This window comes from Hirundo rustica, chromosome Z (genome assembly GCF_015227805.2).
Source record: "Hirundo rustica isolate bHirRus1 chromosome Z, bHirRus1.pri.v3, whole genome shotgun sequence".
In the NCBI taxonomy this organism is placed as follows: domain Eukaryota; kingdom Metazoa; phylum Chordata; class Aves; order Passeriformes; family Hirundinidae; genus Hirundo; species Hirundo rustica.
Window position 1 is genome coordinate 76,856,748 of NC_053488.1, and position 27,666 is coordinate 76,884,413.

Here is a 27,666-nt window from a genome sequence, read left to right on the forward strand (position 1 = left end):
TGATTGATTGAATTTGAGTAACATAATATTTGAAATGTACTAGCTGACTTTTGTCTCCCAGTGCTCTCAGGGCTTCCAGTGCCCAGCAGTGCTGCTGGCCCCTCATCTAAACCTCCTCCCCCCGCTTGGGGGACCCCAAAAACCCTAGATACACCTGGAGTACACCAACACCCCAATCCCAAACCCCTCTCCCAACTCCTCACCTCCCCAAGACCATCCACCCTGGGTCACACCAAAAAAACTCAAACTCTTCCCACCACCTTGGGGCACCCCACACCCACAGACAAGCCCCAGTTCCACTACACCCTCCTTGAAAATTACTTGCACACCAACTTTTCCCCCTTTAAGAATAAAATAATACATCCACTACCCAAAAAATGTCAGATTTTGAAGAGAAAAAATGGCAAAAAATGGTTAAAAATCTTGATGCTTATGTTTGTTGCTTTTATTTCAGAAGAATTCCAAGGACTTTTTGCTGGCCCCAAGTTGTTGTGAAAATACCTGGGAATTCTGCCAGGTCCTCTCTTATTTCTGGGAATTTTGTATCCCACTGCCAAGGTTTTGTTGTTATTTTTGGGGTGAGAACTCAGAGATTTGGGGACTTCCCAAGGCAGGGTGGGACACACCGGATGTCCTGCTCTCACAGAGGTAAATGTGAAAGAACGGGGAGTCCCCACCCCACAGTCTGGGTGGTCAAGAATCCAAGTGAGAATGGGGCAGAAACAGAGTAAAAGAAGTGGGGAGGGAGAGAGGGGCAATTCAGCGTGGAGGGGGGAGACTGGGGAGAAAGGGGCTCAGTGTGGGGCACAGTGCCCTAAACACTGGGGTCACAATGCCCTGAAACTTGGAGTCACAACACCTCAAAACCGGGGGTAATATTGTCCCACACTTTTGGATCTCATTGTCCCAAGTGGTGGGGTCACATTGCCCCCCATTTTGGGGTCAAAATGTCCCAAAGTTGGGGGCCAAAATGCACCACACTTAGGGCTCATGACATCCTACACTTTGGGGTTGTAGTTCCCCCCACATGGGGGTCGAGAGTCCCATATTTATGGGTAGCAACACCCCACATTTGTTGTCACATCATCCCACATTTTGGAGTCACAATGCCTCACACTTTGGAGTCAAAATGCCCTACACTTGGGTGTCGCAATGCCACACTCTTATGGGCTACAATGTCTCACACTTTAGGCGCAGAACACCACATATTTTGGGGTCAGAATACCCCGTACTTCAGGGTCACAGTGTCCTATGCTTGGGTTAACAGTGCCCCACTTTCAGGGGTTGCAGTGCCACACACTCTTGGGTCACACTGTCCCACGCTCTGCTGTCAAGACACCTCACACTTGGCAGAGTCACAGTGTGCCAGGATTTGGGGTCACAGTGACTCACACACAGAGGTCTCAGTATCTCAGACCTGGAGGTCACAGGGCCCCGTGTTTTAGTGTCACAATGCCCGCACTTTGGCGTAAAAAGACTTCACTCTTGGGGGTAACATGGTCGCACACTTGGGTGTCACGGTGTTTTACTCTTTGGGGTCACAACGATCTACACATAGGCATCACTTTGCCCCGGACTTGTGGGTCATAGTACCCCACATTTTGGACACACCACATGATGATTTAGGGTCAAATTGCCCCACAATTTGGGGTCATAGTGCCCCACTCTTTGAAGTGACATTGCACCACACTTTGGGGGCATACATACCACACTTAGGGATCACAGTGAGTTTTAGGTCACATGGCGCCACAATTTGCAGTCAAAACGCCCCCACGCTTGGGGTTGTGTTGGGGGCCATGGTGCTACAAATTTCGGGGTCACAGTGTCCTGGAATTTGGGGTCAGAATGCCACATACTTTGGGCCAGTGCCCCACACTTGGGGGTCACATTGACCCACAATTAGAGGTAAAATATCCCTGCTCATTGGGAGGATGACGCACCCAGTTTTACAATTTAGTAAATAAACCTCAAATTCACACTCCAAAAAAGCCTTTAGAAGCATTTATTGACTGTTGTACCCAAACCAGCCCTTGGCAATATCATTTTTATATGGGACAAAAGACTGGAATTTGGGTCTTTTTGACCTGAATTTGATATATAACTGGGATTGAGGGGGTGGATGGGACATCAGGGCATTAGGATCCACACAGAGATAATCTATTTGAGAAAAATCCAGGAAAATTTCATGGATTTGAGGCAAAATCCAGAATTTTCCCAAATTTAGGGGATTTGAGGTGATCCATCTATGGGATGGGATAGATAGGAGCATCAACTTCCTGACGGGTCTGGTGGGAAATGTGGCTGGAAGAGAAAGAAATACATCATTTTGGGCAGAAATGGGTCAGTTTGGGCAAAAATGAGGAAGAAGTATGCAAAATGGATTATTAATTTGCAAATAATGGGTCTTTTCATGCAGAAGTGGGTCAGCATTATGTGTAATGGCCTGATTTGGGGGGAATTGGCTAATTTTGGGGGGAAATGGTATTTACTACGCAAAATGGCTCATTAGGAAAAAGATTGCATTATTGGGCAAAAAAAGGCCCCTTCTAATGCAAGATGGCTCATTTCTTGGCAAAGCAGTTGCTTACCCGGATTGTTCCCACAGGATCCTGCCTCAGTCGCTGCGGATGAAACCAAAGAAACTGGAAAAGTCCTTCCAGGATCTGCCCAGCCCCTCCCCCACTGACATTATTGCCAAATTTCTGAGTGGGAAAACATAATTTTCTTGGCTTTTGGGGTAAATAAATTAGGAATTGCTCACCATCCAGCAAAATCCCGGGATTTCCACATGTCCACCACTTCTCCAACACTTTGGGCATCACGTCCATCTGGAAGCTTCAGATCATCTCTGGGGTTTCCATTGAAATTCCCACAGGGCGCACAGAGACGGGAGGCCAGGCCTGAGGTCACAGTGATGGTCGCCTTCCCATCCTGGGTGATGGTGATGGACATCCCAGAGCTGTGGGTGATGGTGACATTCTCAGGGGACGACACCACAAAGATGGAGTCAGAGATGGTGGTGGGGGGCCGGGTGAAGAGGCCATTGACCTGGGAAAGTATCAGAAAGTTATGAAAAACATGACAGAAAATTGGTTTGTTCTTGGGCAAAGGGGTCTAGCTTGGCTAGAACCAAAATCCATCTTCTCATTTTGCAAAACTGGCTCATTATTGGGCAAAATCACTCCGCATCAGACAAAGTAGCTCACTACCTGGCAAAATTTAGAGGTTTTTGACCCAGATCTCTCTAGATTAACCCAAACCACCCAAACCTCCCTTATCTACTCCACTCACCCACACCTCCAAGTTGCCATTGACGCTTACAACGCCCTCGCGGACAAAGACGATGGCGGCCGTGGCTGCGGGGACATTCAGGTCACGACAGTCGCTGACCTCCATCACTACCTTGAACCAGTCTGGTGCCTCTTCATCGCAGAGGGCTGATACCTTGTAGGTGCCGCTGGCCAACAGGGGCCCAGCAACACCATCGAAGGTGGTCAAGGTGGCTCCAGGCATGACATGGCAGTGGCCTTCCCTCCTGGCACACACCTGTGCCCCGTCACGGGTGATGCACACCTGGTCCCGGGAACACTGTGTGTCCCGGCACACCAGTCCCCGTGATGGGTGACAGTGGCATTCCTTGGAGCAGTTGTTGAAGGTGACAATCTCACCTGCCTGGAACAGGAAATCTCAAAGGTTAAGCACCATCTCCCAAATTTTGGAGGAATTTCACAAATTCCAAGAGGAGAAGTCCTATAGAGTGAGAAATTCAGGTGGATTTGGGGGACTTTGGGCAGCTCAACTAGTTAATGATGACTTTTTCCCTACTAATCACAAATTTTTGGTGTCCTTTTTTCGCCATTAATTGTTCCTTTTTTCCCATGAATTATGAATTCATTTTTCCTGGCTACTCCCTTGCTAATTGGCCTTTATTTTCCTCCACCAATTGTCCTTTTTGCTGTCAAGTGTCCTTTTTTTCCCCCCATACCCTCTGGAACTTTCTAGATAGGGCAGCTCAACCCCCAACCTGATTCCCAGAAAACCAACCTCACCAGTCCCCAGCCTTGGGTGTCACCTGCACTGTCACCTGACCTTGAGGTAGCGTCCTCTGTGGAGGCAGCCGCAGCGCTCAGGTGACACACAGGAGTCCCCATCAAAGACGAACCCCTCATCACACTGACACCCCTCAAAGCACCCCCAGGTGCAGGGGGTGGGGCCCACAAGGGCAGCACAGGTGAGGTCACAGGTGCGGGTGCAGAGCTCGTAGTGGCTGTTTGGGGGGCAGGACAGGGCTAGGGGAAAAGGGAAAAAACACCATTGTTCAAAAATTGTGCGGGGAAAAAAAGTTAAGTTTTTTAATTTGATGGAGTCTTTTTCAAAATGGGACTTTTTTTCCTAATTTAGTAGTTTCCATCAAAAACAGAGCATTTTTTCTCATCAAAATTTGGGTTGTTTTTTTCAATTTGAAGGCATCATTCCAAACTTATTATTCCTCCAGACTGGAGTGTTTTCAGTAAAATGTTATTCATTTTACCTAAATGGGCAGTTTCTTTAAAAATTGACGGGGTTTTCTTCAGGAAATTTGAGCTTTTCTCCAAAATTGGAAGGGTTTTAGCAAAATTCAAAGGTTTTCTGCAATTTTTTTTTTTTTTTTTCCAATCTGAAAGGGTTTTTTCAAAATTAGAGGAAGGAAGTTCAAAACTGGAGGGAATTTTTCAAAATTTTATTATTTTTATAAATGGAGAGTAATTTTTTTTCAGATTTTGAGGCCTTTTTCACAACTGGAAGGTTTTAGTCAAAATTAAGAGAGAACTTCCAAATTTTAATGGAATTTTTGGATGGGTATTTTTTTTTTTTTCCAAGAAAGAAGCGAATTTTTCTAAAATCTCAATGAATTCTTTCAAAAATAGAAGGCTTTTGTGAAAATCGATTTTTTTCACTTTTTTAGGGTTCTTTAAATATTGGAGGATATTTTCTAAAACTTGAAGGAATTTTTGCAAAATGTGAAAATGCTTTCAAAATGCAGGGAAAAATTTTCAAAATTTGAGGCAGCATTTTCCAAAAAGAGGAAGATTTTCCCCAGCCGGGAGTAATTTTTTCCATATCTATTTTTCCAAAAGTTGAGGGATCTTTTTCCCTCTTTTTTTTTTTTTCTCCCCCAGGAGAAAATGTAGCTTTTGAGGGAAAGAGGACCTGGAGTGGCAAAATTCTTCCTGACTTACGGCAGAACTCCTTTGTCCTCCATGCTCTGATGGTAGCGCCAGCAGCTTGGCAAGCGGTGGCGTATGCTTGCAGTGCGTGGCACAAGGTGGCGTGGTCCCCGCGGGCAGCACAAACATCATGGACACAGTGGGTGAAGTACTCCATGGGGCTGACGCGTGGGTGGCACGCCCAGAATGGCCCTTCTGCATCACGGATGATCCCGCAGGATCCGTTCCTGCCATATGTTGCCTCATTGGCGACATCACACTTGCTGCACACACCATCATTGCAGCCATCGCTGCATGCTCTGTCCGTCTCTGGAACCTTCCAGGAGGTGACAAATTCCTGGGTGGTTCTCGCCAGTGCCCCGCTGGGCAGCCGGAAGTCATCGCTGGGATCCCCGTCATAGTCACCGCCCAAGCCACACAGCCGGCCACGGTAGACATCGGGGACAGTGATGAGGAGGAAGGTGGCTGTGTTGTAGAGGATGCGGACTCCCGCAGCAGTGTGGAGGACAATGTTACTCCCCTCTTGGCCAATACGGAGGTTCTTGTCCTCTGTCACTAGTGGGAGGGTGTAGTGCTCTAGGTCCACCTGAAATGGGGATAAGTTGGAACGTGTGACACTTGGAATAGAGTCACTAGATCCAGCTCCACAAGTGACAGTGTAGCTGTGGAGGGAAACACCCTCCTTTTAATCATGTCATCACCGTGGGAATCACTGGATCCTCTCCACATTTAACATTGTACCCGTGGATGGACACCACCACCCTCTTGGTCATCACCACATCACTATGGGGGTCTACAGACTTACCGTCACTTCCCACCTCCGTCCCCGCTCCATGGTGACAGTGTACCCATGGATGGATACCATCACCCTCTTCATCAGCACTGGGTCACTGTGACTGCCTGCCTCATGCTCCACCACCACTGTGAAGTTGACCAACCGCCGTGCTGGCTCACACACCCGTGCTAGGATGTAAGTGCAGGATCCCGGGATATTGAAGGTGCGTCCGTCAAAGGTGACATAGTGGGGGTCTCCTGACACAACCAACCGGCCATAACCCGTGGGGTGACATCCCAACACCCCATCTTCCACCCGGCACTCCTCATGGGCTCCGCAGAATGCCTCCTGGCAGGTCACTGTGCCATTGGTGCTGCAGCGGCAGCGTTCCCGGCATGAGGGGTAAAACTCGGTGTCCTTCTGGTAGTAGCGGCCAAGGTACTCACAGCCACACTCAGAGTGGAGGACACAGTCGGAACCACTGAGGACATAACCGGTGTCGCAGAAACAGCCCTCGGAGCAAGGAGTTATGGGACAGGAGCTGGGGATGGAGGAGGAGTGGCAGGTGGGCTGGCAGGGGCTCCCACAGAGCTCATAGTGGGAGTGAGGGGGACAGGAAAGAGCTGGGGGGAAAAAAAGAAGGAAATAGGGAGTGAGGGGAATATCCAAAGGGAAGGAGGGCCCCCCAAGGGAGGGTCCCATTTGCCCCCATCCCACCCACACTCACCGCAGAACTCCGCCGTCCTCCACGTCTCCACAACCACCCCGTGACTCTGGCACGCGGTGACATAGGCAGAGATACCCTGACACACAGTGTCACGGTGTCCCTTGTAGTGACAGGCATCGAAAGCACAGTCCTGCAGGAATGGCTCCGGGCTGACGACACGGTGACACTCTCCGAAGGGTCCCCCTGCTTGGGCGATCACCCCACAGTACCTGTCCCCACGGTATGGCTGCACCTTCACCGCATCACATACTGGGCACTCTGAGCCGCAGCCAGCTGAGCACCCGGGGACGTCCCCCACTTTCCAGCTGTCACCCAGCTGGGTCTCGTCAGAGGCACGGTGGCCACCAGGGGTGACAAAGTCATCATCAGGGTCACCATTGGCATTGCCACAGAGGCCACAGACAGCACCAGAGTAGGTGGTGGGGAGGATGACACGGGCATAGCTGTACCAGTCAAAGGTGACAGTGACACCGAAATCGGTGGTGACAAAGCCATGGACGCCACGGTAGAACACGGAAAAGTGGGGGTGGGTGAAGGGAAGAGACACAAAGGCACCATCCACCTGTGGGAAGGAGAGGGAGACAAAGGGTGGAGACAGGAGGGAAGAGGTTTGAAATGATAGTTTAGTCATTTTATTTTGTTATTGTATTTTTATTTATATTATTATTTTATTTTATCTTATATTTTCATTCTTTTTTCTTTTTACATTTATTTCTTCTTATTGACTTTTTATTTGCTTTCATTTGTATCTTTATGCTTCTTATTAACTTTTTTGTATTTTTATTTTAATTTGTTTCATATTTTATTTCAGTTTTAATATAGTATATATTTAATATAATTTGGAGAAAATATGAGGAAAAATAAGAATTTGGCAGAAAAAGAGAATTTGCAGACAAAGAGAGGCATTTTAGAAGAGAAAATGAAATTTTTTGATGAAAGAGGGATTTTGTAGGAAAAAAGAAAAATTTTGAGGGCAAATTGGGGATTTTTTTGGGAAAGGGGGAATTTGGGAGGAAACGAGGGCAGTTTGAGAGAAAAGGTGCGAGTCCAGGGGTAAAAGGGGATACTTAGTGAAAAAAAGGTATTTGGGGAGATAAAGGAGATTTGAGGGATAAAAAGGGGATTTGGGTGGGAAAAAAGGGAGAATCTGGGGGAAAATGGAGAATTTGGCATAAAAAGGGTACTTTGGGGAAAAAAGGAAGAGTTTGGGGGGATAAAGTTAATTAGAATGAAAAAAAAGGGAATATGAGGGAATTTGGGGATGAAAATAAATTTTTGAGGGAATTTGGGGCTGAAAGGGATTCCTTGAAGGATTGCCCACCTTGACCTTGCGTGGGTGCTCCTGGCTCATGCTGATGACACTCCCATAGACCTCCAGGTTGACAGTCTTGGTGAAGGACACAGCACGGCTGCCGCGGTGGTTGTTTTCCACAGTGACATTGAAGGGGACCAGAGTGGGCTTGGGGGTGCAGAGGGCAGCAAACTGGTAGATGCAGGAGCCTTGGAAGTCAAACCTCAGCCCATCAAAGGTGGTGTAGTGCGGGTCACCGGTCCCAATGCAAGTGTAGTGCTTGTTGGGTGTACACCTGGCAATGCCATTAACCGTGACACACTTCTCATGGGATCTACATCCACCCGGCTTACAAGCCACCGCCCCTGAACCCTCACACCGGCACCATTTCCGGCAGCTTCCATCTTCCCAAAATTCCTCATGGAGCTTGTAGGAACGATTGTTGTGGAAACAAGCAGAGGCAGTGGTGCTGATGTTGTTGGTTGCCTTAATGCCTACAAGGGATTTAAGAGTCCGTGAGACATCATACAGAGATGGTCCTCAGGAAAGCCCCAGTGGAATTCCATGTCTTGTGGACACCTGAAGTCAAATCAGGAGGACTTAGGAGTATTTTAGGGAGAACCAACCAATACAAGTCATCCCTGTAATGGAGGTGTTGGTTACATTAACACCTAAACCAAACTAGAGTTCAAGATACACCCCAGAGGGACAACCCTCAGGAAAAATCTCAGCACAGTTCTTTGGGTTTTGCGCAGTTGGAGTGAGATCAGGTAGATTTGGGGGTCATTTCTTCCTCACTGGTTTTGTTGATGCCTACAAGGGTTGTGGACTCCCTGAGAGATCAAGCAGAGTTGGCCCTCTAGAAAATGCTGGTATAATTCCATGCATTATGGACACCTGGGGTCAGGTTAGGTGGATGGGTGGATTTTGGGATGTTTTGGAGTGAAAAGACGCATTGATCGTGTTGATGCCTACAACCAGTTGTTCTAGGCTAACACAGCTAAGTTCTCACATGGATCCTCTTCTCCCTTCCCCAAGATCCTCACAGACCCCCATATGAACTCACCACACCCCTCCATGCCCTGTGCAATCTCCTGGTCTCCACAGTCTTCTTGACAGGAGGGATCTCTCCAGCTTTCTGCCCAATCCTCACCACCTTCACCAGGAATACCATTGGGAACCATGGCTTCATCATCTGCATCCTCATTGAAGTTGCCACAGAGGCCACAGCTGGCCCCAAAATAGCTGCTGGGCACTGCCACCATGATAACCTGGTCCTCATCATAGGTCACCTGCAGCCCAAAGTCCGTCTGGAGGATAATCCGGCCCTCATTTTGGAAAATATGGACTTTTCCCTCTTCCAGGGTGGCTGGAAAGTTGGTGGGTTTGTTGTTAACCTTGTGGGGCAGAAAGATGAGGAGGAGGGTTAAACTTCAGCAGGTGGTTCCCAATCCCACAAAAAGCTACAAACAGGGAGAAATTATTTTATGAATAATCAATTGTCATTATCATTCAGAATTCTTGCCCTTCTTCCTGGAGGTTCACACCAAGAAAAGCACAAACCCCCAGTCTGAGCCATTTTCTACATCTTCTGAGCTAATTTTGTTTGTATGGAGACCAGGATTGGAAAAAAACCCCCACATTTCACCTGGAAAATTGATTAGAAATGGAAAATAAAACCCAAATTCCACAGGTGTGGTGGTTCTACTTATTTTTTAAGGTCAACATCAACATTGCAATGATTTATCCTCTTACAATTTTTTTGATGTTTTTCCTTGGTTTTTGAAGGTCAAACTCACCCAGAAATTTTAATCCACTTGGTACCAATAGTTTTGTTGGGAATGATGGATCTGACACCCGGAGAAACTAACCTGGAGGGCCTTGTCCTCACCCGCACTGATGGAGACATTGTAGGTGTAGACGTAGACATTGGCCAATGGCTTCTCAGAATGATCCCGGCTCCGCTGCTCTTCCACGGTGAAGGGCTCCAGGGTGTGGTCAGCCCCGCAGTACTTGGCCAGGGTGTACCTGCAGCCACCACGGGAGGACACGGAGGCCCCATCAAAGGTGTGGTACTGCAGGGATGGAGATCCTGTGCAGGTGCCCAGGTAATCGTGGTGGCAGGCGGGCCTGCCCTTGTCCAGGCGACAGCTCTCCTTAGGGCGGCACTGCACCTGCCGGCAGGGGTCTGCGGGTTTATTAGTGACAGAGAATTAAATTCTGTAATTGATTCTCTCATTGATACATCTAAGTGTATATTTATTTATCTATTTTGCATGGCTTTATGTCTGATTTGTAATTACACGTAAGTTTTTTCTACATTATTTATAAATATCTATATATTATCTCTATGTTTGTTTAGATATTATTTATCTGCATAGTGCTTAAGTATTTCCATCATACAGAATTATTAGAAATATAATAAATGTATATGATTGTAAATAATGTATAAATTTATCGCAGATGTTATCTCATCTGTGTATTATATTTGTCTCCTATACTTAGATATTTACCATGTATTATATGTTTATATTCACAGACAGTGATTTTAATGTATTATTTATGTATTTCTCCATTGATTCATATTCATTTATTTAGCCTATTACGTTTAGGGTTTTTTACCATTATTCCTATATATTTGTAGATTAGTATTTTTAAAATGTTACTATTATAATAATATGTTATCATATAATGTTATATATTATTATAATGCAATAATATTATTGTGTAATGGTATTCTTTCTGTTTAATTGATTTTTGTCATTTGCATGATTACATACAATTAAATATAATTAGTATAAATATAATTAGCATAAATATCTGTTATTTATAACTGTATAATTCTAGATCATTTATTGGTATCAAAGGCCACCTCCACTCACCACTGTCACAAGCTCCTTCTGCCCCATAGCGCTTTCCCTGTCCCATCCCAACGTTCCACACCCCAAATGCTGCTGTCTCATGCTCCACACGATGAATTCCAAATCTGCTTCCCAAACTTATGCCAACCCATGAATATTCTGTTCCAGAGATTGCCTCCCATGCCACGCTCCCTAATGGCCTCTGGTTCAGTAGTATTCCAGAAGTTTCTGACGTCTTGGCCACCAGCAGGATGCGGTTGTCATATCCCTCCAGAGCAACAACACTGTAAGAGTTGCAGTAACCAGTTATGTCTGGGATGCTGACAAAAAATGGCTCAAAGGTCACTGCACCACTGTTCTCGCCACTGCCCAACAGAAAAACCTGGACACCAGCTTCAGAAGTGAGGAACAAGCCCTGTGGGGATTGGGTGCCATAGAGCAGCGAGTGATTGGGTTGTACTTCTCGCATGGTCTTAGTGACTTCACCATGACCCGTGACACGTGTTGGTTGGGCAGCGGTAATGTGGATGAGGTTGGACTGTCCCTGGAAAGGCACTGGCGGCACAAGGAAGGATTTTCCCCACTGGGCAATAGGGTGGAGCTGTTCCACCACATGATCGCAGCGGCTCAACCTGCCCACACAGGTGTGACCGCTGAAGACGGCCACTGGTCTCTGTGCCACCACACGTGTTCCGGAAAGATCGGCCACGCTCTGGATCTGTGCTGCTTGGAACGGCTCCAGTGGGATGGTAAGGGTGGAGCCACGTCGGTGCAGCCGTCCACGGAAGGTGATGTCAGTGTTGAGGTGAACGTTGACTGTGGTGGGTTGATCCCAAGCAGCCACCACAAATTGGGCATTGTGAGTGGGGCTGGGGTTGGGGGTGACCACATGGTATTCTGTCCCCCACCTGTGGACCGGAATAATGACAGCAGAGTCAGCCGCCATGGGTTTGTCGTTGACCATCACTGCGGTGACAGCGGCAGTGGTCTTTACCACCACAGCGTTTTCAAAAATTTGGCTTCCCACCATCTCGGCTTGGGGTGGGATCTTTACCAGGACTGGCTGGTTGGCAGCTGCCTGCACCGTCATCCGTAATCCAGGTCTCCTCATGGAGATAGTGGCGGTGGTGGATGGAGAGGGGCCACTGAGGAGGAGGAGGCGGAAGTCGCTGCGAAGAGTGCGCTGGTCACCATTCTGCAGGAAGGCCACCAGGAATTCATCACCCAGGTGAGGTGGTGACATCTCAGAGGCAATGCTGGGGGCATGGAGGAAAGCTGGGAGGAGGAAGAAGAGGGCTGGGTAATTTGATGGATTATTGATTTGATGGATAATTGGTTTGATGAACAGTTGATTTCATGGATCACTGCTGGATTATTGATTTGGTGGACACTGATTTGATAACTTGATCAATTTAGTGCATTATTGATTAATAGATTATTAATTTAATGGGTTAAGGATAAGAAAAATTATTGGCCTGATAGGCTTTCAGTCTGATAGACCTTTGGTTTCATTTGCTAGCCCATTCATCTGATGAATCATTGCTTCAATGGATTGAATAGATTATTGAGCCAATGGACGTTAGAGTCAATGGATTAATAAATTGATGGATCTTTTATTGGGCAGACTGTTGAATTGATGAAGTGTTAATTTCATGGCTCATTGATTTTGACTTGACAGTTTATTGAGTTTATGGAATATGTATTTTATAGGATAATATTTTGGAGAAAAAAATAAATTAATATTGATCTGATGGATTATTGCAGTAATGGATTACAGATTTGATGGAAAAATTAATACATTAATTTTATGAACTTTTAATTTGTTAGGTCACTGATTTGATGAAGTATTAACTTGATCTCACTAATATGATGGAGTATTCACTTGATCATTGATTTGATTAATTTTTCATACACTCATTCTGCAGTTGGGAGAGTAAACTCCAGCTGGGAGAATAAACTCTGAACAAATATTTAATGAATTATATTAATCTGTTGGATCATCATTCACAGGAACAAACCATTTGAACAATCGTGATGAAATCCCTATTAATTCTCTGGGCAAAAGATAGAGCTTTTGGGCTGGGAATTCCTTCTTCTGGGCTAGAAAACCCTTATTTTGAGGAAATTCATGATTTCATGGGAATTTTACAGCTTCTGAGGCATTTCCCCACCCTATTTCCACTTACCCCAGAGCATAACAATCCAGAACCATCTCAGCACATCTGCCTTTCCCAAGCGGCCATCCATGATGTTCTCGGTGCAGAAGGTAAAAAATCAGTCAAATTCTCATATTTTTTCAAATCTCACTAGAATTTTCCCAAAATTCTCCATTTCTTAACATAAAACTCACACAGATCCCAAAAATCTATGTGTTTCAGCCTTCCAAAAATCAGTGTTGCACTAAAATTGTCCCCAGAATTTGTTTTTCTCATTCAAGCTATCCTCAAATTCACTATTTTAATTGCATTTACTGAAAAATGTGAATTTTATTGCACCTGGTGCCAAAATTAGCTTTTGGGGGCTGCATTTCCACATGACTTCCCCCACCATCCCCGGTACCTTTGAATCTCCTTTCCCTTTTCCTCTTTTTTTCTTTCCCCTTTTCTTCCATTTTCCTTTTTCCTCTTCCTAATTTCTTTTCTTTTTTGTAATTTCCTCTTTTCCCCTTATTTTCCCCACTCTTTCTTTCACTTCATTTTTCCATTTTCTCTTCTTTTCCCCAAATCCCATTTTTCCATCCACATCCCCTTTTGGCTTTTCATTTCTTCAGGTTTTTTTCTCCTTTTATATCCCTTTCCCCCCTTTTTACTCCTTCCCTGCACTTTTTTCATTTCCTTACCCTTTTATCCTTTCTTTATCCTTTTATCATTTCCTCCCCCCTTTCCCTTTTTTCCCTCCATTTCCTTAATTTTTCTTTTCTTCTTCCTGCCTGGTTCTTTTTTTCTATCCCTTTTCTCCCTTGCCTCACTCTTTTCCCTTTTTTTTCTGCTTTTTCCCCATCCCCACATTTTTCCCTACTTTTCTCCCTTCTTTCCCTAGTTTTCCTTCACCTTTTCCTTTTTTCTCCCTTTTTTCCCTTTTTCCCCATATCCCACTATTTTCCCTTTTTTTTTTTTTTCTTCTTTTCCTCTCTTCTTTCCCCAATTGCCCTTTCCTTCCCCTTTTTCCTTTCTTCTTTTTCCCTTTTTTTCTATTTTCTTGCTTTCCTTCCTCCCCCCCCCCCCCCTTGTTTCCTTTTATCCCTCTATCCTGCCCTTTTCTCCCCCCAAACCCTATCACAAACGTTCCAATCCCACTGCTCCTAGGACCAGACCCAGAGCTGCGGTGGCAGGGGGAGGGAAGGGGGGAGCTTGAGGAGTTTTCAGGTGGATTTTCCCACTTTAGGGTCTTTCCTGCAAAAAATTATCAGTTATGAGATCTACATTTGCCCTTACCTGCCTTCAGCTCCGTTTGATTCCCAGCTTAGCTTCGTATCCCCAAAGAGCTCTGTTTTATCCCTAAACCTGTGAAGAAAACACTATCCCAGGACAGCAAATCTGGCTCCTCCCTCAATTATTTTTTAATTTTGGCTGCAAAAGAGGAAAGAAAATTACTAATCCAGACAGCCCAGGGGACCACCCCACCCAATGGCGTGAGATAATTTTTGGCCAGAAAAGGTGAAAACATAGCAAAACAAAGGGTTTTTGTTAAAAATCATGTCAAAAATGTGCATTACTGGATATCAAGGGGTTTTTGCCCAATGTGGTTTAAATTTTTCCACAGTAACAAGAAGCTGAGGGAGCAAGAATAGCATATATTTTGAGAAACAGAGGGTGTGATTGGGGTAAAAAAAGAGGGAAAAGGAAAAAATGGGAAGGGGAGGGAGGGATTTAAAAAAAAAAAAAAAAAAAGCATTCTCTAGGTTGAGGAATTGATGGGTTCAATAGGCCCAGGCCAATGGCATGAGGTGCACCAAGGGGAAGTGCAGGTCCTGCCCTTGGGTCACAACCACTTCTGCAGCTCCAGGCTGGGGCACAGTGGTTGGGAAGCTGCTCATTATAAAAGGCCCTGGGGATGCTCATGAGAGCAGCAAAACCTGAGCCAGGTGCTCCAGGTGGCCAGAAAAGCCAATGGCCCCTGGGGTGCCCCAGCCATGGTGTGGCAGCAGGAGCAGGGCAGTGACCATCCCTGTGCTGGCACCGCTGAGGCCACACCTTGAATCCTGGGGGAAGTTTTGGCTCCCTCATGGCAAGAAAGACATTGAGGGGCTGGAGTATGTCCAGAGAAAGGAACAGAGCTGACAAAGGGTCTGGAGAACCAGCACTGAGCTTGGGGGGGGGGGGGGGGGAGGGTGGGCCTCAGCCTGTGGAAAAGGATAATTAGGGTTGACTTGATCACTTTCTACAATTACCCGGAAAAGAGGTTGTTGCCAGGTGGGAGTGAGTCTTTTCTCCCAGACAACCAGTAGTAGGACAAGAGGAAATGGTCTTAAGCTGTTCCAGGGAAGGTTCAGGCTGGACATCAGGAGGAATTTCTTCACAGAAAGGGTAACTGGGCATTGGAACGGTCTGCTCAGGGAGGTGGTGTAATCACCATCCCCAGAGTGTTCAAGAAACATCTGGACATGGCACTCAGTGCTGTGGTCTGCTTGACATGGACTGTTCAGTCAAAGGTTGGATTTGAGGATCCTGGAGTTCTCTTCCAGCCCTGATGATCCTGTGATTCTGTGAGTAGGAGTCAAGGGTGGGGAGGGGTAAAGTTGTGTCTTGTATGTTTTGTGTGTCTTGTGATGTCCAAGTGTGTTGTAGGTGCAGCGTTCTGGGGGTGTGTGCTAAGCCATCCGTTGTGGGTTGTGTCTCTTCTGCACATGGCTGCCAAGTGACTTCCTATTGCACCAGACCCCAGAAATTAACACCCAAAAAGGTGAAATTGGATGATTTCTGTCACATTTCACACCCAAACCCCTCAGATCCCCTGCAGCTGTGGAACAGCAAAGGTGACAGTGATGTAAGTGTGATGACATCACCATGGATGCCATGACAATGACCAGTACACGGACACTGCAATGTCTTAGCTGCAATTTTATTGCTCTGATAGAGGTTGGCATTATCTTGACCTGCACAGTGACTTCATTGGTGATAACAGTGGCAGTTGATGTTCCTCCAGCCCACTCCCCTCAATTCACCTAGAGGAGACATCAGCAGCCCGAGAGCAAGAGCCACTTTCCACCCAAATCCCCAATAACCCCCCAAAATCCCGATATTCCCCTCAGAAATCCAAATTTTCCTTGCAAATTATCCCATAAAATCCCCACCTTTCCCCAAATGCCCAATTTTCTCCAGTTCCTAATTTGCCCCTAAATTCTCAATATTCCAACCAAGATTCCTGCTGTTCCCCCCAGATTCCTAATTTTCCCCAACAAATCCTGTCTTCCCCTAAATTCACAGTGGCCTTCTCACAAATTATTGCTCCAAATTCCCACTTTTCCCGTCTCACTCCTGAATTTATCCCCCAAATTCCCACTTACAACCAGCAGTCGTTGTTCAGCCGGGGAGGATCCACACCTGTCACCTGGAAGTCATCCACCCGAAAGACCCAGCGTCCCGGGACCTTGACATTGGAGGTGCTGGTGATGTTGATGATGGCATCAGTTTGGGATCCAGGAACGTTGTAGAAGTTGGTGTCATCACCGCTATTGAATCCCGCCTGGAAAATTGGGGGGGAGGAATCTAGAAGGGCTGACCACACCCAAAGCGGTAGTGGGCCTCCAGAATTAATTTAGGATGCAAACATATTTGGTATCACACAGAAATTATATGGAACAATCCATGACCATCACTATCATGATCATCTCCAGAAGAAGGGTGGTCAACCTTCTGTCTTCTTCATCATCATCCTCATCATCATCGTCATCATCATCATCTCCAATAGCTGGGAGGGGCCAACCTGTGACCTTCATCATTATCATCTCCAGAAGCTGGGACAAGACAACTTGACCTCCCCAAAAATGTTGTGGGCCAATCTTGGACCTTCACCATGATCATGATCGCCATCATCCCCGAGAAATGGGATGGGCCAACCCCTGACCTTCATCATCATCATCCTCAAAACACAGAGTGGGACAACCTCCCCCTCCTCCTCCACCCTACCCACATACGTGTGCTGGGGTCCCCCCGAGTCCCGTTTCAGCATCCCCGTCACTCGCTGCCCCTGTGGTCCACTGGATGTCCCAATAGTTGAAGATGATGTAGAACATCTTGGAGTCAGTAGTCAGCACAGCCTGGAAGGTGTTGCCCTATGGAGAAAGGTTATAGAGATCAAGGATGAATGATGAAGGTCATATAGGTTGGTCAACAAGGCAACCAAGTGGGTCACCAAGAGCCACTGAGTGACTTCATGCCCTATGGACCACGGACCTCACCTTTTCAGAGGTGGAACCATAGTAGGCCACATGGTCCCAGGTGGCCACCAAGGCCCAGGTGGCAGTGAAGGGGTTTTTGGGGAAGTACTGGGTGATGTCCTGGCTGATGTCCTCCAGCAGCACCGGGTCAGTGGTCTGGCGGTAGAAGATGTCCCCACCCAGCACATTGTCCACATCTGCCCAGTATGGAGCCACAAAAGGGTGCCCGTCCACCAGAGGGAAGGGGTCAGGGGTGTATTGTCTGACGGGTTCGTTGAAGGAGATCACCCCATTGTTGTTCACCTGGACGTGACACCAGGAGCCAGTGGGTGCAACACCTTTGACTTGGGTTGTGGGTCCTCGAGACGGACCCTACAAGCATGCCAAAAACCACCACCCATAGGGACCCCCCAACACTTATCAACACCCCAAGATCCACTGCCCACAGGGCTCCCCTAAAACCAACCAACCATAGGAACCCTCATCCACAGGACCCCCCAACACCCAAAGAAGCCCTCAAGATCCATCAGCCTCCCAAGACACACCACCCACAGGACTTCCCAAACATCAGGTCCATAGAACCCCCAACAGCAACCACCTCCAGGACCCTTCCAAGACCCACCACCAATAGGACCCCAAAACACCCACCAATCCCCCTGAGAGCCACCCCTCAAAGACCCTTAAAAAAATCCACCACCCATGTGATCACACAATGCCCACCAACACACCCCAAGATCCACCCCACATGAGACTACCCCAAACTAACCAACTGCCCCAAGACCCACCAGCCATACGACCACAAAGGACCACATCATCACTCACCATTCCCAGAACCCACCAAGCCCTTCCAACCCCCCCAATACCACTAGCCCCCTCAAGATCCCCCACCCATCTGAAGATGTTTCCGTGTCCAAGGATAAAACCACTGAATTCAAGAAGGGTTGATTCTGAGGACACACACACACACTCACCCACACACTAGTGAAAAATTAAGTAGAAATGGAGGGAAAGTTTAGAAAAATGGAGGAAATTCTAAAAATTATGGAGTTTGGGGTGACCTACAAACACAGTTTGGTAGGGTTTGCCATAGAAGGTGAAGGGAATGGAGAGAGCGATCGCCTCGGATGTCCCATCATCGTGTTTGGGGTTGGTTTCATCTCCCTGATGTGGTCCATAGGGATAAAGCAGGGATCCTGAGGGAAAATCAGGATTTGGGAACTGCCTCCAAATTCCCACCCAAGTACATGGATTTTGGGGTGTAACCCACCAAATTTGGGGTTCCCATGGTCTTGGTTACCTAAAAATTGATATGTCTTCTCCTGGGTTTTCATGGTGAAACTGGGGTGAAAGGGAATGACCCCAGTGGAATTACATGGGGATTACACATGGGTTTTGGGAGAACAGTAGGAAAATGGTATGATGTGGGCAGGAGAAAGTTTTGTTTAGGTGGAAATACAGGGGTTTTAGGGCAAAGCCTCCAAAACTCACCTTTTTCAGATGAGGCTTTGGTGTCAACCATGGAACTTATTTCTTCATGGAGAAGAAATAAGAGGGAAAATGAGTTGATCAATCATTTTTCCAACAGGGATGAAAATGACAACACATTTTCAGAAACAAACATTTACCTAAAATCAGCAGGAAGAAAACACTAAACGGTGACATCCTTGATCCTAAAATAACTGTAAAAAAACAGGAAAACTTGGGAAAAAGCTATAAATGCATCCAAACAAGCAAACCAAAAACCCTCCCCAAAAGAGATGATGCAGTAAAATGAAGTTCCAGAGGCAAATAAAATTCACATTAAAACACTAAACACACACTTTTTTCAGGAATTTTTTGTGGAGGGTTGTGTGTGTATGTCCTATTTTAAGCATTTTTTAAAAAGAATTAAAGTATGTGAAAAGTTGGCTGTTTAATTTAATTATAGCACATTTTAAAGTGTTAATATAATTTAATTCAGGAAATTTAAAAATTTGGTTTATTTTTTCATTTTTAATTTATTATGACATTTTTAATCAAAAATTTTATTTAAGTGGACATTATCTAATTTCAGTTCAATTTTTAATTCTACATGTATTACCTTTTTATTTAATAGCATTTTTAGATGATTGCTATTTTTATTTATCTTCCAAATTTATTTGGAATTTTGTTTAATTTTTGTTTAATTAAATCTTCAGGTTTTGCAATTTATGAGAATGTATTGAAGAAAATTTCCCCTTCTATACTCAAATTCAGGATTTTTAAAATAAAATTAGTATTAGTTACATTTTTTCATGCATTTTTAACTCAGTTAGAAAGCATAAATCTTCCTTAAATGCACAAAAAATCAGGATTTTAAAGAGACAGTATTCCAAGGAATGATTAAAATCCCACCAGAATAAAAATCCTCTCACCTGGATTTCAATGAAGTAACGAACTGCAGCCTGAAAATGAGCTCAAACACCCTCAAATGCTGGCTTTTGCCTCGTCAACCTCTTTTTTTAATCAAAACAAAAACTACGGAAACATGTAATTTGCCAACTTTCCACCCATCCAATCTCTCTGAGCTCTCCCAGGATTCTTTAGAAAGGGAAATTTAATCACATGTTGGGAATTTTGGGCTCCTCCAGATGTATTTTTTTTTTAAGCACACTGAAGACTTTTTTGAATAATTTTGGGGTTCTGGAGACACCTCTGGATCTCTTCTCATCCTGTGTGGGGGTTTTGCCCCTTTCCAAGCTTTCAACTTTCATCCCCTGATTTAATTTAAAAAAAAAAAAAAAAAAAAAAAAAAGTCCTTTAAAAATTATTTTTAATGCTAGATCCCTTATCTGCCTTTTTACTATCAGGAAGAAAATAGACTATCCCTGTTTATTTGGGATTTTGAGGACTTGTTTTTGATATTGTGAAGCTAAGAAAAACCTTTACCATGTACTTTGGCCTTTTTTCCGGGGGTGGGGGGGGAACCAAAAAAGTCCTTATACACTGGAATGCTACTTTTTGGAGGAAAAAATAACCCTTTAAACCACCATAATTTTTAGTGTGGTTTCTTTTTTCTTCTAAATAGATGTTAATCTCTCTGGGTTTAGAGATTCTTTTAAGGGAAAAAACTTTTATTTTCTTTATTTTAAGGAAAAATTCTTGTTCCTTATTTACCTGGCATTTTACAAATATTTTTTTGCAGGAAAAAATATCCTTTTTTCTTCTTATTTTTCTAAAGGAAAACACTTCATTTGCTTGCTTTTGAAGAAACCTCATTTTTCACAGTTCCAGATGGGTTTTTTTAATGCTCCTTAAAGTTGTTGCTTTTGCTTTTTGTTTGATTATTTGTTTTTGTTTGGTGGGGTTGTTTTTTTTTTTGTTTGTTTTTTTGGTTTGTTTGTTTGTTTTGTTTTGTGGGGTGGGGTTTTTAAGTTTGTGGGGGTTTTTTTTGCATGGGTTGTTGTTCTTGTTGTGTTTGTTTTCTGGTGTTGTGTTGGTGGGTTTTTTTGTGGGGGGGGGGGGGGGTTTGTGGTTTTTTGTTTTGTTTGGGTTTTTTGTTTGTTTTTTTTTGTCCAGGAGCTGGGCTTGGACTTCCCCAGTATCCTTAGCTGGGACTTCTCTCATTAATTTTGGGAAGAAAACAGACAGATTTGGGGTTGGCTCCTTCGAGACAGTGGACAGGGGTTGAGGGAGGAGCAAGGATGCTGAGGAATTCACTGGATTTTTGGAGGGGCCCCCTGAAAGAGAGTCAGCTGGGATGCCCCTGTGCATTCCCCTCACCCATGTCCCACCCATTCCCCTCATCTCTTGTGGGATCCTATCAGTGGCAAGATCCACCTGCCCACTCCCAAATTCTCCAGAACTCTGGGGTCAGTTTCTCCACCCACTCCCCTCCAGCCGAGTGTGATGAATGATCAGAGTTTAATGCTTGTCCCAACTCCCTTGCCCTATAAACATCTCCAGGACATTCCTGCAAGGAATAAAATTCAGTGTGATTTTGTTGGAGAGAGCAAACATTGGTAAAACTCTGCCAGGGCCTTGCAGGGAGAGTCAGTAGCACTCCAAAGAAAGGTTAATGCTGGCAGTGACTTGGTGTCACTGCTTTCAGATGGCGTGAAATTTCTTGCTCTTTGTAACTTAGGAGTGAATCATGCAGAGGTTTGTTTGGTTAGAGGATAGTTTGTTTTGTTTTCCTCCCTGATTTCAGACTTTATCACAATGCATGGCTTTTATCTGTGCTGCTAATGATGGGATGAGCTGCAAAATTATGCTTGCTAGAAATCTTGCTATATGATGGTTTTAAAGCTTATTTGCATTAGTATCTTCTTCTCTGGGGATATGAATAGTGAATGGATCATACCCATTCTGACTGGTGCTAAATACTAGTTTTCCTTTTCTCTAGATTGGACCAAACTTTCAGTTCAGGTAAGAGATTTACATATGTTGTTTCAATTAAAATAACAATTTTCTTCTGAAATTAATTTGCTTCTTTCTACCCACTGTGAGAGACCACCCTGCTGGCCTCCTAGCCACAGGTACCTGGAAAGGCACCATCTGGAGAGTCATGTCTGTCAAAGCTACCCAGAATTCTCTTTGCTGAGTATCCAAATGTTAGCTCCTGAATAAGGCTCAGTCAAATGGCACAAATTCTGTATGCTTGGAAAACTGGCTGTTTAAACACCAAAAAGCAGGAGTTTGGATTCTCACTAGTTTTAAACCTTGGCCTTAAAACAAGGTGCTGTGAAGTTTTGTTGTGGCATTTTACCTCATGAGGATGTTGTTATTGTTGTAATTTCATACAACTGGAACCAGCAAGAGTTACTACAGAGAAAGAGAGCACCCTTCCCTGCCTCTTCTCTCTGGTACAGGTCACAGAACAGATTTAAGCCTCACTCCCTTCCGCCTAAGCAGCTGTGACCCTAAACACAATACATTCTTTATTTTTCTGGTTGGAGTGGGGGGTTGACACGCCAGCCACATTTTCCTTCTGGAACCTTCACTCCACTGCATTCCAAAAGGGTGGCCTCTGTCACCTTCCCCCAAAGCCTCTGGAAAAGGCTCGGAGGGAAGGTGCGCAAGGCTGTAGCGAAACACTGGTCTAATGCAGGACATAGTGAAACACTGATCTGATCTGATCTGATCTGATTTGATCTGATCTGATGAGGCAAGCTCCTGTGTCTCCTGTCATACTAATGAACTCAGCACGAAGCTGGAAAAAGTGCTTCCTGAAGGATCGTCTGTCCTGCCCAAGGGGCAGCCTCAGTCTGGAGAGGAAAGCAGGCTTTAATCAGGCTCCTCAGAGTGTGGCAAGGACAGCCTGACCCCGTTATGGGTCACGATGCCATCAGTCACTGCTGCAGACATCTGCCTGCTGCCAAGGCTCCTGGCTGGTGCACTGAGCCAGATCACCTGGCTGGTCTCTGGATGCTGCTTCTCTCTGTTTGACTCCTTCAGGAAACCCGCTGGGGATACCAGCAGGCTTTCTAGAAACACTCGGAGAGCCCCAGTGCTGCAGCACTGCTGCAGCGAGCTCCCACTCGCTGCTTCACAGCAACAGGAGGTCAGTGATGGTTTAGTGTTGCACAGAGTTTATTGCATTAATATCTATCAGTGCAGGTTTGTAGTGAAAGTTCCTGTATCTGCTCTCTACTGGTGTCACTGTTTGTTTATAAATCCCTGTGCTCAAATTTCTTGTGCCCCCTAATTAGCATAGAGAGAGACACTGGGAACACCTCACTGGTTGACTTGGGTTTTATTTATCATTAGTTGCATTAAGTCTTTTTGCAATGAGCTTTTGGAAAGAGAAGGAAATGCAAGGAGACACACAAAGCTCATTTACAGCTTTTCAATAAAAATCTGAGCACACATTATTAAATTTGTAATTCAACTGCCTTGTCATACTTCAGAAAATGAAAAACAAGGAATAATCTGTTTTAAATGGGCTTGTGTGTGACTGCTCCAACAAAATTAGCATTTGTTTTTGGTACCAAAGCCTCACTAAAAACAAAACAAAACAAAAACAAAAACAAACAAACAAACAAAAAACACAACCAAAAAACACCATACAATGAGAAAGAGTGCATCTTTACTGCTAAAAATTTGCTACAACTATAACTCAGATTTTAAAAAGAACACAAAATTTCAAAAATTCCACTTTCATTCCCTTACTTATTTTAAGAAATAACAATTTCCAATGCCTAAAGAGGTTAAAAAAGTAAAGTAATATATTTTTATTTTTTAAACTGAAATTGATATAATTTAGAATGACTTGGTTTATTTTAACATTTATTTGATTTCAAAGCTTTCAGATTTTAAACTACAGCTTTCTTGGCAAAAAATCCAACTCTGAATTAGCAAAGGGTTTTAAAAGGTGCAAAAACATCTTCATCAGAACTCAGTTCTACGTTCCTGTAACAGATAGAAGGCTTTGAGCACATCTTGATATTGACAGTAGCTCCACTTTCCCGTGTGTGTGGCTTTACATGCAGCCATTTCAGTCCTGGCTCTGAATCACATGTGCAAACCAGTAACGAAATAAAGCTGCTCTATCAACAGAACATAACAGTTCAGGATAAAATTTCAAGTGTTTACCAGGCATTTATCTGTGACTGAATTATATTTGTCTTAGGATGCATCTGTGCATCATGGTGTGAATTAAAAATCTGCCAAGACGACAGCTGTGTCATGCCCTGCAAAGTGGACCAACACTGCATTAGAAAGGAATTTTATTTGTTGCCAGCAGTTTCCAGCTAGAGACAAGACTAAAAAGTTCAAATAACATAGCTAATTTATTCCAAGAAGATATTTATTTTGATCAGACTGTAGCTTCCTTTTGCGATGACATTGAACGCAATGCACTCAGGCTTTCTACAACTCAGGAAAGCCTAAGAACAGCCAGGTGAAGAAGACTTTATCAAAAAATCATGTTGACCATTGACCATTTAAGATTCACAATGGTTAGAAATAACATTTTCAGAAGAACTAACTTTTTTTTTTTTTTCCCCTCTAAGTATTGATGAGATCTGGTTGAAAAAAGCTTTGCATTGGAAAATTTTGTGGGAGAGAACTTCAGTATACTCCATAAAACAGATGGGGAAGGTAATGGATGTTGTACATCCTCTTTCCTCCTTTTCGTTTCTTCCTGCCAGGCAATCAGATCTGCTTAAGTGTGACCCACACAACCCTCTTGTTGCTGCTTTATGCACTATGTGCGCTACTGGTTTACTCCTGTCATGGGTTGCAATATGCAACCAAAAGGGTGTATTTGCCATCTCTTGAAAACAGTTAGGGAGGTGTACAATTAAGAGAGACAAGTAGATTCACCCTTTTTTTAATGACAGAGGGGCTCTACCTGGCTGCCATGTTGTCTGGCAACAACTAAAATCTCCAATTAAATCAAACATGATACTCAGTAACTCAGGATTTAGAAAGCCAGATTTCACAAGTTTCGTGCAGATATTTTACAGGATTTAGAAGAGTAGATCTTGTGCAAGTTCTTGTGTAGTTTTGGCCTTGAACTTCTTTTCTGACTGCTTAGCCCTAACACAAATGCTCTAATTCTCTTGTGGAGAAATGTCTCTGTTCTCTGTATGCAGCTCATGAAAATGAGGAGAAGGGAAAAAAGACTTAAAACTTTGTACTGTCTCAAGTGACAAGAACACTTATGACAATGATTAAGTGCCACCTTAAGGGATGTTCCTTGTCAGAACCAGACTCTGCCTGTCTTGCAATGTCAGGAATTTGGTTACAAAAGCATGCATGTCTTTGTCCTCCATGAAATGTTAAAGACTAGCTCTAATTTTAACATCAACATGACAGATAATCTCATGTATCTTTTATAATAAGTCCTTTTACATCTGGTGTCTTCCTTTACTCTTACTCACAGATTCCAGCGTTCAACACACCGTTCAGCTTTGACTCATGACATGGTAAAATGCTTCCAGAAGGGCGCTGCTGTCTTCTACCCTCAAAATAGCCTCTGCCTTCCCCAGGTGATTACTGTCACCTTGTTTTGAATTTTCTTGAAAGCTCAAGTGCCCAGAAACTCTTGGGGTGAGTTGATTCTCAGAGTGACTTCCCATACTGACAGGTGCAGTCTGTCCGCATATGGCGGAGCCAAAGGGAGCAAAGGTGAGTCAAAGGTGCAGAGGGAGATCCCTCTGAGGCATTACAGCTCTGAGAAAAAATTTAAAAACACATGGTTCAGAACATGTACGCCATCCATGATTGTTAAATAAAACAAAAAGTAATGTTCCTGCACTGCACTGGGCTGAGGTGGAGACTTCTTTCTGACAACACATATGGGGCTGTGTTTTGGATCTGGGACCAAAAGAGCATGGACAACACACGGGTGATTTATTATTGCTGAACACTGTTTGCACAGAATCTACACCTCCTACGCTGCTCTGTGCTCTCTCAGGGAGCAGGTGGGGTTTGGAAAAGTGATGGGACTTGGCACAGCTGGGACTCAAAGTGACTCAAAGCAATATTCTGTATCATCCAGGACCATGCTCAGCGGTAAAACTTCAGGAGGTAGAGAGGAACGCTTCCCAAAGTAGCCAGTTCTTGAAGACTGTCTGTCTCCCAGTTTGCTGCTGGAAGGTGGGTGGGTGACTGACTTAGCATCATTTTTTCTTTTTATTTTTTTCCCTCTTTTCATTTATTAGATGGTCTTTATCTGAACCCATGAGATTCTCATGCTTTTGCCCTATTGATTCTCTTCCCCACCCTGCTGGCAGAGACAGAGCAAGCAAATGACTGTTTAGCCTACAAGAGACTTACCCAAATGAAACAGAACAAAGACCTTCTTCCATTAAAAATGCTGGGAGAAATAAAAAGCCTATAGAAGAATACTGGTGTGAGTACAAAACACTCCTCAGCTGTGTTTGCTGTTGGTAGCTCCGCCAAAAACTTTTGGAATTGGCCTTCTGTAGTTTTGGGCAACAGAATTTTGGCCTTATTGTAACACCACTATTCCAAACTTGACAAGCAATATAACCAGGCATTTATCTGTAATTGTTGACTTTCTATAGGCAGTGTGATACTCTCCAATAATCTCCGTTTTGGGAAATTATGGATATGGCTTAAGTCAAGCCAAGATTATGCTGAGCAGAAATAACACAAGGGTGTACATTAGCATGCACTTTAGAGCAAAAGGAGCAGACCTGCACAAGATACTCAGGGCTGACATTCACATCACACAGATTCAGGGTGTTCTATTTAGATTAACCCTAGGCTGGTCCTGTGGCCTGAAAGGCTGCAGGAGGTGAAGCATTTTAGGAGTCTGGATGTCAGGGTTTGGTTAAGCCTTTTCCAGAAAAAAGCCCATCATCATGGTCTGAAAAGGCTCCATGAAATTAATGAGTGTGTCATATATGGACATAACTGGGAAATTCACTCTTGAGCCCAGCTGAAGGGGTAATACCGCTGTGTTATCCATAGATAGGCAGTTCTAAAAAAATAAGTTACTTTCTTCTGAAGCCACAAGTAGTACTGATTCCTTTCACTAAAATTTTAACTAAGGCCCACAGAATGTAAGCCATAACGTATTGCAATCAATTTTAAGAATTCATGAGGATCTACAGTAACAGGCAGCAACTTTTTTGTCTGGGATGAGACCTGTGGTCTTTGCACACTCCTGCCTTCCTGCCCCCTGACATTTGGGAGACATTACATTCAAGGGGTCTAAAAAGGCTGGCCAGGTTTACCAAACTCATCTGCGTTCCTCTGCCGTTATGTTTTTGTTGTGCTCCTGTTGAGGGAAGGGCTGTTGGAAAGCAGTGAAGTGATCCTGCATCCAGGCGAGGGTGCTGCAGGGCAGAAGACAGCAGTTCTAACCATGGTTTCCAGGGTGACTGCTGGAAGTGATTTCTAGGTGATCCAGCTGCACAGTGTTTTCCTAAGCAAACAGTAGGAGTCAGCTGGGAACATTCAGCCTAAAGTCACTGAGCCATACTTCAGTGAGATGAAATGTTTGTGGTCACTGAGAACTGCTAGCAGAACACATCTGGGATTAGTAGCTTGAAAAAACAGAAAGTGCACAGGAATTCTTACTCTTATTCTTATTCTTATTCTTATTCTTATTCTTATTCTTATTCTTATTCTTATTCTTATTCTTATTCTTATTCTTATTCTTATTCTTATTCTTATTCTTATTCTTTTCATTTACTTGTGTAGAATGTTGGAGAAGGAATTTACATAAAGAACTTGTGCTGATGTCTCCTTGGCTTTTTCTCTGTTAAGTCTATTTCCAGGTGCTGGGGGATGTGAAGCAGTGCCAGAGCAGGGCCTTGTCCCAGAGCTCTCTAGCTGTAACAAGTAAGGGAATTCAGTCATCAAGTTCCTCTTACAGTGCCATCAATGATGAAAACAGACCTTTTGGTCAGTAAAGTAACATTTTTGATAGAGTTTAGGCCAAAATAAAATTTCTTTTTTCAGATCTCTGCAAGAAGAGGCAGGCTTTGAC

General features: G+C 44.4%; 2 protein-coding genes across 3 annotated transcripts; both read right to left on the reverse strand.

Moving 5' to 3' along the window:
* Positions 1-1,940: 1,940 nt before the first annotated feature.
* Positions 1,941-14,361, reverse strand: LOC120765455 (IgGFc-binding protein-like). 2 transcript variants are annotated; one of them, XM_040090342.1, is made up of 14 exons: positions 14,296-14,361; positions 13,048-13,114; positions 10,883-12,136; positions 9,872-10,188; positions 9,067-9,397; positions 8,031-8,494; positions 6,710-7,271; positions 6,013-6,605; positions 5,220-5,793; positions 4,090-4,289; positions 3,292-3,672; positions 2,762-3,048; positions 2,589-2,621; positions 1,941-2,301 (listed from the first exon to the last, which is right to left on the reverse strand). In XM_040090342.1, exons 2-13 carry the CDS (start codon positions 13,106-13,108, stop codon positions 2,615-2,617), a joined length of 5,031 nt encoding a protein of 1,676 aa, XP_039946276.1. In that variant the 5' UTR covers positions 13,109-13,114; positions 14,296-14,361; the 3' UTR covers positions 1,941-2,301; positions 2,589-2,614. The 2 variants fall into 2 exon arrangements, with proteins under 2 accessions (XP_039946276.1, XP_039946274.1); XM_040090340.1 differs by lacking the exon at positions 2,589-2,621.
* A 1,548-nt stretch (positions 14,362-15,909) lies between these two features.
* Positions 15,910-19,724, reverse strand: LOC120765456 (sushi, nidogen and EGF-like domain-containing protein 1). The gene is made up of 8 exons (XM_040090343.1): positions 19,634-19,724; positions 18,866-18,919; positions 18,729-18,770; positions 18,303-18,433; positions 17,262-17,543; positions 16,998-17,135; positions 16,368-16,546; positions 15,910-16,025 (listed from the first exon to the last, which is right to left on the reverse strand). Exons 2-8 carry the CDS (start codon positions 18,900-18,902, stop codon positions 16,022-16,024), a joined length of 813 nt encoding a protein of 270 aa, XP_039946277.1. The 5' UTR covers positions 18,903-18,919; positions 19,634-19,724; the 3' UTR covers positions 15,910-16,021.
* Positions 19,725-27,666: the final 7,942 nt, after the last annotated feature.

Bases quoted from the DNA above. Each gene is read 5' to 3' on its own strand.
- LOC120765455 (XM_040090340.1), bottom strand. From the start codon at position 13,108: ATGGATGGCCGCTTGGGAAAGGCAGATGTGCTGAGATGGTTCTGGATT. The intron at 12,137-13,047 runs GTAAGTGGAAAT...TCCTCCTCCCAG, and splicing joins CTGGATTGTTATGCTCTGGG to CTTTCCTCCATGCCCCCAGC. The intron at 4,290-5,219 runs GTAAGTCAGGAA...CTTTTCCCCTAG, and splicing joins GAGGACAAAGGAGTTCTGCC to CCCTGTCCTGCCCCCCAAAC.
- LOC120765456 (XM_040090343.1), bottom strand. From the start codon at position 18,902: ATGTCACCGTTTAGTGTTTTCTTCCTGCTGATTTTAG. The intron at 18,771-18,865 runs GTAAATGTTTGT...TTCTCCATGAAG, and splicing joins TTTCTTCCTGCTGATTTTAG to AAATAAGTTCCATGGTTGAC. The intron at 17,136-17,261 runs GTGAGGTCCGTG...CTTTCTCCATAG, and splicing joins ATGGTTCCACCTCTGAAAAG to GGCAACACCTTCCAGGCTGT.